Raw genomic sequence first — 11,635 nt, forward strand, 5'->3', positions numbered from 1 at the left:
AGGGGCTGAGGGGGGCCCGGCGGTTCCCCGAGAGCGGTGGAGGGGGGGGCTCGGACCCGCCAGGCCGCGTCCGCTGCTCCCGGAGCTGCCCCGACCAGCCCAGCGCGGGGCCGCTCCGCGCATGCGCCGCGCGCCTGCGCGCGCCCGCGCAGGCGCGGCGGGGACTCAGCGGGGCCGCGGCGTCGGGGGTGCCCCGGGGCGGGGGGGGAGACGCTCCGGGATCCCACGGCGGCAGCGGCCCCGGAGCTCCGTCACCGTCACGGCGCTTCCAGCGGCCACGCGGGGGCAGTGACCTCGCGGCGTGGCTGCCGGGGCTGTCCCGGTGGCGGCAGGTGGTCGGTGGTCTCTTGGCTCCTCAGGCGCCGCCGCGGTGAGGGCCCAGCCAGGCCACAGCACCACCCTCACGGCCCCCACCTCACCTGTTCAGCCTCTTGTACCTCTGCTGCGTCATTCGTGAATTAATTCGTTTTGAACTAAGTGATTTTTCTTCACTGACTTTAACGTATGTTGATACTGTTGCAAAATGTGGAATATGTAAACATTTCCTTAAGGGTGTTCTGTGATGTTAGATGTGTGCGTGCTTTCAAGCCTCATCAACAGGAAGGGAGGTTTAATCAGTGGAACAAATAGCAGCTCACAAGCTCTAAGTAATGCCCAGGTGTTAGAAAAACAAGTTATTGTTGGTAGAGTTGCCTTGTTAAGGTTTAGTCCTGGACATACTTCATGAGCTCAGACTTCGAGGGAGTTAAACAAAACCTGGGGAGAAGGATGTGCCAATGATGGTGGACACAGGAAATGCACAATTGATGAGCCACAAAGACATCTGGCAGAACTGCCAAGATGAGGAATGAACTAATAAACCCAACCTGGCAACAGTGCTGAATCAACTCCATCTGGGTGAAGGGTAATTCTGTCAGGGGGAGATCACAACTGCCAACTCATGGACCACTGACCCAAGAAACCCAAAAGAAGAGAAACACTGAGCATGGCACTAATTAGTATGAGAAGCAAGAGAATCGTTAACCAGTAGAAGATAGAACACTAATTAAAGGAGAACTATGTAACGTGTAGCCAATGAACACTGATGGCTTATTATGAAAACCTTTGAAACCACGTGTGAGATACAGATTATGGAGGTTTTTTATTGTGAGCAATGTCAGACATTGCCAGCACCAGAAGTTGATAAGAACAATGCGTTCCTGTCTCTTTGATAATTAAATAATCTATCTGCTAATTAAAACTTGGTCTTAAAGGAAATATCCACTTCCCAGTTTATCTGATTTGCACAATTACAGGCTGGTGCTGAGCTGCAGCTGCATTTCAGTGGTGACTGAATTGATCAGTCACAGTGAAACACTGTCCTTCAGCTGGCTTGAAATGCTGGATACAGAATATTTGGATTCATTTAGGAAATCCTGTCAGGTCTGTCTTAGAAATCATGGAATTCCAAGGACAGAGAGATAATTAATGTGATAATTTAATAATTAATACAATAATCCTCATCCTCAAGTCTAAATTAAAATAATCCTTATCCTGAAATCTAAAAAAAATCTAATTGATGAGTTGTTTTGTGAAATTTCGCAAAGAATTTGGGGTTTTTTTAATGGTAAAAGATGTAATATTTGAACTGTGAGCCTGATGTGAAAATTTATAGTAATTTTAAAAAATAATTTTATCTTTAGATAGCTACAAATTAAAAGAATTAATATTTTAATCTTTTTTAAATGGGGACAAAATACAATGACAATAAAAATTTAATAGGGATTTATATTTAATTTGTTTAGGAGTTGGAAATTATAATACAGTCTCAATATAGGGCTGCACATGTCAGGGCTCCCCAGATGTTGTGCACAAAAGTCCACTGTGAACACACAGGTGTCCTAAAAGCATGTGGGTCACAGCACAGGTGTGCTCTATGTGTGTGGACCAGCTGAAAATGCATGGATTTCTCACTGGGATTTTCTAGGAAGACAGAAAATAGAGAAATAAAATGACTACATAATAAATATAATAAAAAATAAATATTTATTAACATAATGAAAATGCTGAGAAATTCAAGTAGGAGGAAGACCTTAAAATTTTGAGTTTGGTTTAGGAATGAAGATAATTAGTAAAATAAACTTGCTTTTTCTTTTTACCCTCTGGTTTCTGAGGCTTTGCCAAAGCTGCCTTCATGTTTTCAGGCTGGAGTTTAGGAATTGTGCGTGTTTTTGTGTTGACTAAACCTCAGTTTTCGTGTCATCCCAGTGCCAAATGTTCAGCCATTCAGGATAACCTCAAATACCAGGAGAACTCCACTGGCATCACAAGACTCAACAAAACTACTGCAACATCTTGGAGCTACGTTGTAGATTTCCAAAGTATGGTATAAAATGAACTTGTTTAAGCATTTTAATGGGAACAGACATCTTTGTGTCATTGCATGATTCTCCTAAGTAAACCAGGGTGTGATGGAAATATCTGAACTTTCAACATCCAACAGAAAATGCTTTCAGATCACTGTATGAAATATTCTGTAAGAATTCTGTCACTACAATAAGTCATAGATCAGCCATGAGCTGTTGAAATCTCTGCCTGCTGCAGGTTTGCTGAGGCTGATACTACAATGGACAGATAAAGAAGTGACAGTGAGAACCACCATTTAAAGCTAGATCAACCCTGGTGTGGTCTGAGATATCCGAGCCCATTCTCTGAAGGGTGTTGGAACCAGAGCTGGACATTCTTCAGCTTGTTTGGGCTCTTGACTCTTGGGTGTTGTTGGCCCAGCTTTGGAAAGACCTGATTGTGGCCTTCCAGTGCCTGAAGGGGACAACAGCAAAGATGGAGAGAGACTGTTTCCAAGGGTCTAGAGTGACAGGACAAGAAGGGTCATTGCCAGAGGACAGGGTTAGGTGGGCTATTTGGCAGGAGGGAACAAGGGGCCCTATGTGGTCACAGGTGGCCCTGGCACAGGTTACCCAGAGGAGCTGTGGCTGCCCCATCCCTGCAAGTGTCCAAGGCCAGGTTGGATGGGGCTTGGAGCAGCCTGGGATAGTGGAGTGTGTCCCTGCCCATAGCAGGGTTTGAAAAAAGATGATCTTTAAGGTCCCTTTGAACCCAAACCATTTCATGATTCTGTGATTCTACATGAACTGTCTGTGCACAAATGTGGCTAAAAGTAGGTAATGTGGTGGTGACTCCAGCAGAACAGACCAAGATAAATCCCTGGATAAGGTAGGGAAAAGATAAGATTGTTGCACAGTATTGTTTTTTTAATTGCTTTTTAATTCACCCCTGGAGTGTCCACATTCCAATCTGCTGCACAATCCTGTGTGAGACGATTCCTCTTTAAACCAGTGACATTTAAAAAGGAGCCACGAAACCCCCTCCACAGGCAGGCTGCAGTTCAGTGAACTGGATGAATGATCTTTGCACATCCCCACAGGCATGCACAGCTGAATATAGATCACCCAGAAAACCTGCCAGCTGTATGGAGTGGGGCTGGGCACTCCTGCAAACCTGCCAGCCCTATGGGCTGGGGCTCAGCACTCCTGCCTCTGCTCCAATGTGGGGGTCTCTCCAGAGAATTCCAGCTGCAGGTGGGACAGCCCTGCTGTGTGTTTCAGGCCAAACACAAATTAATAACAACAAATAATCTTGTTTCCTTTCCAGTGAGCATCCAAACAGGACAGCTTTGGGAGATGGGCTCAGGAAAACATGGCTGATGCAGATGTTGTACCCACAAAGAATCATGAAATTGTTATGTTGGAAAAGACCTCTAAGATCACCAAATCAAACCATCAACACAACACCACCACCATATTCACCATTAAACCGTTTGGTGCTTATGCACTCCTTTGTCCTTGTCATGGACTGAGAAGGGATGTGGAGATGAGCAGCAAGTGGCCTTTTCTGTCCCAGAGATGGACAAAACTGTGGAGACCTCTTAATTTTAGGTGCTCATATACTGCAAACTCTTGAGGCAGGACTGTAATGCTGTAAGATCATACAGGAAATATTTCAGTGTAAAAACAATTGAAGTGGTGTCTCCTCTTGAGCCCTGCACAGACAGGGGAGACCCAGGTACAGTGAGGACACGGGTTTGTGTCCCAGCTCAGGAGTTGCTCTGGCTTTATCCCTCCACGTACTGGGTGGGATTTGCGTTTCCCTGGAGCTGGTGATGTCAGGAGCTGTCAGGACAAAGGGGAACAGGAGGCTTGGAAACAACAAGGATCAAGGAAAGAGAAAAGCCAAGTTTTAAAAAACGAACGCTTAGTCATAGAGACACAGACGCAGGAGGGCTGGCAGGGGCCTATTTCCATCCTGAAACTCCCCCTCATTCCCAGACTTGCTCTGGCTGTGTTTGCTGTTGAGATAACATCCCCTTCCCCCACCACCCACAGATAACCGAAGGAGCAGCCGTTGAAAAAGGAAAAAAAAAAGGCAGTTGCCTTGCTCTGCCTGCAGGAGAAATGTCAGGAAGTGTCTGGTGGTGGGTGGGATGAAAGGAGGAAGCTGAACTCTAAAGAGAATATTCTAGCTCTGCTTGTGCAAACAAATGCCCCTCTATAATCTGCTTGATAAGAACATCCAGGAGCAGGTCCTCCTGCATGCAGGAGCATGGAGTAACTTACGCACCTCTGAATGATTTATTTGTACATGCTGAATTACCCCCAGCACTCCATGAACTGGAGGGGAAAAGATGGAAACGACTCGGGAAAAGCACAAGTATCATCAATAATTAATAGTGCCTTTTTTGTAATAGGAATGATCCAATATTAATTATGAAGTTAATTTCTGTTTAGATGGTTTGTGCATGTGTATGAAATTTGGACCAGGATTTAAGTTCAGTGCAATCATGCTTTTATTCTAATTACAATAATTATAAATCTATTTTGCATCCTCTTTTTAAGTCTCAATAACACAGGCTTTTGTTTCCAAACATGCCAGACAGCAGTTTTTGCACACCAAATATGGCAGCTCTCAGCTCCCCAAAGTGAATCTGGTCATAAATACAAAAGAAATTGTTTTGATTCATTGTCAGTGTGCAAACGCAATGTGAAAACAAGCACAGAACATGGGTCAAGATAAGTACTTTGGATTTCTAAAGTCACAGAGTCAACAGGGAGGAAAGAACTTAATTGCACACATCATGAAATATTTAAACAGACAGTGACCAACGTGCAGATGTGGGATGCAGACTTTTACAGCTAATTCTGTGTTACAAACAGCTGATGCTGCTCTGCATCAGGAACTCTATATCTTTCTTACTCTGGAGCCTTAAAAATCATCACTGCACCATTTTGAAGCTTATTTTTTTGTGCTGGTGTTCTGTTGGGAAAAATTCTGTGGCAGAAACACAAAAACCCAGATGGAGAACTGAGTTTCTTATTTAACTGTAGACCGCCAGCTTGATGCCCTCTTGGGACATAGGTGCATCTCATCCACAGCAGATTGGTGGGTGGAAGTTGCCATAAGAGCAAGCAGAAAATTTCTCTTTGTTGCACTTGGTTTTCTTACACAGTCATTATCTCTTTTCCAGCTATATTCATGCCTTTCTTGTGCTACCAGAACAGACTTACTGGAAAGTTTTTCAAATGAAAATCCAGTTTATAATAACAGAAGTTTTGTGGCAGATCCTTTTGTTGAAGCAGAAGAAAGGAAATGTGAGTTTTCTCTTTGGTTTTGGGTCTTTCCTTTTGTTTTTCTATCTGCTCTTGTCTCCCTGCAGAAAATCCAAACTTCCACCCCAAGTAAACCTCCTCCCTGTGACAGCCCTGTGGTCCTTCTCCTTGAGAGAATTCATGCTGGCACCAAGCTCACCCTGTGAACCCCCAGCGTAAAACGGGGTGAGATCAGTAAAACCTGCATGAGATATTTCAGACTGCTTGCAGGCTCTGCTAGCTATCATACTATGATGTTTAGATCTTATTATTTGCCATAATAAGATGCCAGAACTAATTTTCAAAAAGGGAACTGTTAGACTTTTTCAAAATCTGATTGTGCTCAAGGTCTAGGATAGATGTCAAGTCTTCAGAGCAGTAATCCCCTGGGAAGTCTCTTCAAGTGCCTGATGCTACAGCAGGATTAATTTTATACTTGTCTTCTGAGAGTCACTGAAGAATGACACGAATAACCTCTGGAGTTCTTTGGCCATTTTTGTTGTTTGGAAACCTCATCTTGAATCTGTATTGGAAATTACTGCCCACTCACAAACTCTAGTTGCTGCTTTTTAGTATCATTCTCAATTTGTGCTGTGACTACATCACTTTTTCAAAATGCAGAACAAAATTATTTATTTTCATATTTCCACCATTTTTGTGTTATGAGGAAAAAAAAAGTTTTGACTTTCTGTTCCCTCTTTTGTGGTTTTTTGTGTTCTTTTGTGTTTTTGTGTTTTTTGTAAATGTCAGTGTATTGAAACAATATGTACAGAGAATACATTGCCAGTCTTTAGATTTTTGAGAAAGTCATGGCAGCCTGATGAAATACAGCATTGTGAATCTACTCCCTTCTGCCCCACTGACATTCCATGCATAGCCAGACATTAACCAGAGCTCAGCTCGGAACTTCTTGGATTTTGCAGAGTTGATATATCTGTTTCCATGTTTGTCTCTGAGAGATGAAAGAACAGGATTCTCTGTAACAGTTACATCCCATTCTTGCCACATATTTATTGTATCAGAATCCCACACTGGTTTGGGTTTGAAGGGACCTTAAAGCCCATCCAATTCCACCCCCTGCCCACCTTCTACTATCCCAGGTTGTTCCAAGCCCTCTCCAGCTTGGCTTTGGACACTTCCAGGGATCCAGGGGCAGCCACAGCTTCTCTGGGCAACTTCTGCCAACCCTCACTAGGTAGAATTTCTTCCATAAATCAAGCCTAAACTTCCCCTCCTCAAAGGAACCCCATTCCTCCTTGTCCTGTCATCCAGTTTCTGATGCAGAGTCCCTCTCCAGCTTTCCTGGAGGCCCCTGCAGATCCTGAAAGGTGCTGTGGGGTCTCCAAACAACCTTCTCTTCTCCAGCTGAACAACCCCAGCTCTCCCAGGCTGTCCCCATAGGGAAGATGCTCCAGGCCCTTTATCAAATCCATGCCCCTGCCCTGCACTTTCTCCAACATTTCCATGTTCCTCTTATATTGGGGGCACCAGAACTGGATTCAGTACTCCTGGGCAGTCTGAGAGAATCCCTTCCCTTCTGGCCTTGTTCCTTTGGATGCAGGCCAGGACACAGCTGACTTTCTGGTCTGCATCTAAAGGATCATGGCCAGAAGGTGACAAGATGTGACAGAGTTTTAAATTCTTTTAACTGAAGATCTACAACATTACATTCTTTATACTAAAAAAAATATAGAATATTAAATTCTCTAAATAGATGACATAAATGCTGTTAACTGTAGGGCAGTGGGATAAATTCTAGTTATGTCTATCTCATTTCTCTCCACAGCTCAAGGACATGTCTGGATTGACAGCTTTGTAATACAACTGTGCTGAGTGTTCCTGCAAGGCAGGGAGCATCCTTAACTCCAATTAACATCACTGAGAATAGAGGGCTCTTGGAGCCTCTTGGAAGACAGTCTTGACATGCTCAACTGTCCAAGGATCACTCTGCCCACTGGCAGGGCAGCTACTGCTGAGAGAGGAGACACAGGCAGCAAGAGGAGGGAAAGACCAGTTTATCCAGATTGCATGATCTTGTCAAGTCACAGAACTTCCCAACCTCAGAGCTTTCTATATTTAAGCCTACAGGTATGTTTGTCATCGTATAGAGGAAAAACCTCTTGGAGAGCAGATTTAATCTGTGCTCAAGGAGAGGTGAAAACAGCACTGGAGGGAGAGGAGAACCCTCATCACTGAGTGCCAAGGAAAGTTGCTGTGAGCTGAAAAGCCACTGCAGCAGCTCTTGGCCACTCCTGCCATCCTGCCTCAGCTTCAGGTACCAGATGCTGTTGGCATTTTGCTTCCTCCTTTATTCTAACAAAGGTCATGCTTCTTCATGACACTGTGGTGAACCCCAGGATGATGAAATGTTCTGCAGGAATCCCTATTCTTCAGGCAGGTTTATCCCAGTGCACCACTGGGATAAACTTGGATACTGGGATAAACTTGGATAAACTGGGATAGACTTGGATTTAGGAGAGTCTGCAGCAGGGCAAGGACTCTACCCTGCACCTTCTGGGTGCCTCCCTGCTTTGATCTCCCTTCCCACTCTTCCCTTTGCTTCAGGATTGTTAAAATTCCTGAGCACCTCTAGGTCTGGGACATACTGGAATTTGTGCACACAGCCCTTAAACTGTTTTCTTCTTGGTCAAAATAGTTCAGGGAATGCCCAGGGAGTACAGACATGGCATCTCCTTCCAGAGTTTAATTTCTTCTTCAGTGGGAAGGGATGTTAGTGGGATTCATGTTTGTTTGTACTAGGGACACTTACAGAACCTCATGGGGTAATTACTCCTAATTAGCAGCTTGGACACACGCTGCTCCTTCCTTCTACAATCTGCAATTAATGATACAGACATAATTCAGATTTCTCCTTGTCAGTCTTGTGTTTATGTTTATAACAGGAGGAAACAGTTTAGGGAAAAAAATTAATCTGAATCAATCACCTGCTGAGATCCACACAGGGATTACCTGAGTATTATCCTGTGCTCGAGGCAGCCGAGACATTTAGAACTTAGGGCACCTCCGTGTCAGCCTGATTCCCTCTGTCATATTCCTCTAAGGTCTTTTCCTCATTAGTCACGGACTGCTTCTTACCACGGCTTAATTCAATTTTTAGATCAGTTGTACAGTATGAAAAAATCCTCAGAAGCAGTAACACTAGTGTTATTTTAAAATAAATTAAAATTTTGAGGGCAAGAAAGGTCTGGAGTTCTTCCTTTTTTGCTTCTCTCAACAGCCCCTATTAAACTGAACTGTATGTGTGCACTGAACATCCCAATAAACAGAACAATGTGAAGGATGGAGAAATACTTCAACTCTTACTCCAGGTGTCACAGAAAATTTCCAGTCTTGGATATATTTGTTTACAGTGGAACATGCTGAGGAAAACATCCCCAGCTTTCTTCCTCAGTGGCTGTTTTTATATGAAACCAGGCAGTTGCCCAGCACAAACACTTACAAAACAGGTGATCGTTAACAGAAGTTGTTCTTACTTCAAGTCCTGCTCAGGCATCAGTTTTTCTTTGATTTGAAGACCAGGATAAAGACTCATATTGCAGCTGCAAAACTCTTACCCTGGCCTTTATTAGATCTGGCAAGATTCAAAGCTACCTTGTGGACTTCAGATTTTGTTGCATAGATTTTTCATAGAGTCATAGAATCACAGAATATCTCAAGTTGGAAGGGACCCAGAGGGATCATCAAGTCCAAACCTTGGTCCTGCCCAGACACCCCAGCAACCTCACCTTGTGCCTGGGAGCGCTGCCCAAACCCACCTGGAGCTCTGGCCCCCTTAGAGCCATGCCCATTCCCTGGGGAGCCTAGGCAGTGCCCCACAACCCTCTGGGGAAAGAAATTTTCCTAATATCCAACCTAAACTCCCCATGCCACAACTCCAGCCCTTCCCTTGGGTCTGTCCCTGGTCACACAGAGCAGAGATTTGAGCTGCCCCTCCCTTTTTCTGTTTTGATTTTTTTGTACAGATTTTTTCAGAATTAGGAGAATTATACTCTCTATTTCTTTTGAAGAATGATAAAAATTAAGCTCCCGAAAACACAGTTCACTTATACTCAAGATGCAACAATCGCAACCCTTTTCCACTCAATACAATTTGTTTCCTGAAGAGAGTGAACCAGATGTGACAGCGAGGCGATGCCTGTTGTTTGTGTGTGATAAGAGCCAGTCCCAAATTTGTTCTTGCAGTGATTAACCTTTGAGACACCTCGTGGTGGAAACACTCACTGCCGGCAACAGGGCCACGGCCAGAATCCATTTTAAAACAACCTTGAGTTTCCATCCTCCAGTGCTTGGAAGCGGCTGAAGTCCCACAGCTAGTACAACATTGGTTCAGGGCCAGGATCCATCTGTGGCTCCTTTTTATTAAAAAAAAAGTAAAATATAAAGCTGCAGTGACATTTCTTTTGGTGCTGTTCTACGAGGAAAGGTTGGGAGAACTGGGATTGTTCAGCTGGCTGAAGACTTTGGGAAGACCTGATTCTTTCCAGTACCTGAAGGAGCTGAAAGGAAAGATGAAGAGAAACAATTTACAAGGACAAAGGGGAATGACTTCCCACTGCAAGAGGGCAGGGCTATATTGATATTGGGAAGGAATTGTTCCCTGTGAGGGTGAGAAGGCCCTGGCACAGGTTACCCACAGAAGCTGTGGCTGCCCCTTCCCTGGAAGTGTCCAAGGCCAGGTTGGGCAGGGCTTGGAGCAGCCTGGGATAGTGAAAGGTGTCCCTGCCCATGGCAAGGAGTAGAACAGGGTAGGCTTTAAGATCCCAACCCAAACTACTCTGTGATTCCATGATTCCATGAAGAATTAAACTGGCCTTTGACTTCCCCAGAGTATCAGAAATATTTATGAGTTTGATGATGTTTTATCACAGCACTTCCACAGTTCCAGGTCTGTGCAATTAACATGGGACTTTCCCTTGGGCTTCACATGGGGTTTGATTTTGTTATATTTCCGACCTGAAACTGAATGTGAAACATTCCTGGGAGCTTGAGAGGGGGGTGGACTCAAACACTGACGAAGGTATGAAAACGTTGTGCTGGTGTCATGTTGTATCTCCAGCGTGGCACTACTGAAAACAGGGACACTAAAGAGACGGAATGTGCTTTTTGCCTGTTTTCTGTAATGGAACATGGAAAGCCGGGACTGTAAACACTACGGTCTTGGTACAGCCACTTTATTTTTCACCGCAGAATGAATGCAGCGTGTACCTTTTGGGGAACTGTCGTCGTTTTTTGTTTTGCACCAAGCCGTGTCCTGCTTTCCTCGGGTGTCTGAAAAGAAACTGCGGATCGCTTTTCAAAGAACAGGGCTCTGTTTTAGTGCTTCCCTGGCCGACTTTTCACAGACTGAAAGTGACTCCCCATGTTGGCGTCGAACTTCCACCGCCACACTTGAATGCAGAAATCGGACATTTTTTATCTCAGATTGGGTTTCAAAGTAGAAGGGAAGGTTCCGGCGACGCCGAAGCAGCGAACTATAATTGAAAATACATTTATTTGACATTTTTCCACGCACACCTAGGGCTTAGCGCGCCCTGAGGCGCCGGGCAGCCAGGCCCGGGCCGCGCCCCCATCCTGGCTGACAGCCGAGCCAGCCAATCAGGACTCGCGCTCCCGCCGTGACTTCTCCTCCTGCCGCTCAAACTGCCCAATCAGCAAGCGGGGGGTTAACGGATCGTCCTGTGCCAACGTCGGCGGTCAAACGCGCCAATGGACAGAGGGCAGGCTCATTACCAATGAGATCAAAGAGGTGGCGTAGTTGCGACAATCTATTGGTGATTTCACTTGTCAGTCACCGCCGCCAGTGCCGGTGGTTGGCTGGCGGGGAGGAGGGGGCTTCCGGGGGCGGGGAAACTATATTAAGGGCGGACAAAGGCGGCGGCGAGGCCGTCCACCTCGCCGCCATTTTGCGCAGCGGGCGCTGAGGAGCAGCAGCCGCCGCGGCTGGAGCTGTTTTTTCGTCTCCGTCTCCTCCC

The 11,635-nt window shown here is 45.2% G+C and overlaps 1 protein-coding gene and 2 long non-coding RNA genes across 9 annotated transcripts in view; 1 reads left to right on the forward strand and 2 right to left on the reverse strand.

The window, feature by feature from the left end:
* LOC111939182 (zinc finger MYM-type protein 4) overlaps positions 1-206 on the reverse strand; it is a 42,723-nt gene extending 42,517 nt beyond the window's left edge. For 4 of the 6 annotated variants that reach the window (XM_086863590.1, XM_086863587.1, XM_086863585.1 and 1 more), the window contains exon 1: positions 57-159. In XM_086863590.1, the coding sequence (XP_086719716.1) occupies positions 57-123 (67 nt within the window). In that variant the 5' untranslated portion in view covers positions 124-159. Of the gene's footprint in view, positions 1-56 lie in introns of all 6 variants that reach the window. The other 2 variants (XR_015279386.1, XM_086863580.1) reach the window with 1 other exon arrangement.
* LOC111939180 (uncharacterized) lies at positions 151-8,844 on the forward strand. Its single transcript, XR_015279387.1, has 3 exons — positions 151-1,422; positions 5,522-5,645; positions 7,429-8,844. It is a non-coding gene; the product is annotated as an uncharacterized LOC111939180 (long non-coding RNA).
* On the reverse strand, positions 8,509-11,332 carry LOC147649269 (uncharacterized). 2 transcript variants are annotated; one of them, XR_015279388.1, is made up of 2 exons: positions 10,617-11,332; positions 8,509-10,159 (listed from the first exon to the last, which is right to left on the reverse strand). It is a non-coding gene; the product is annotated as an uncharacterized LOC147649269 (long non-coding RNA). The 2 variants fall into 2 exon arrangements; XR_015279389.1 differs by having other exon boundaries at positions 10,869-11,256.
* Positions 11,333-11,635: the final 303 nt, after the last annotated feature.

The sequence above is a fragment of the Cyanistes caeruleus genome, chromosome 26 (genome assembly GCF_971803275.1).
Source record: "Cyanistes caeruleus chromosome 26, bCyaCae1.hap1.1, whole genome shotgun sequence".
NCBI classification, from domain to species: domain Eukaryota; kingdom Metazoa; phylum Chordata; class Aves; order Passeriformes; family Paridae; genus Cyanistes; species Cyanistes caeruleus.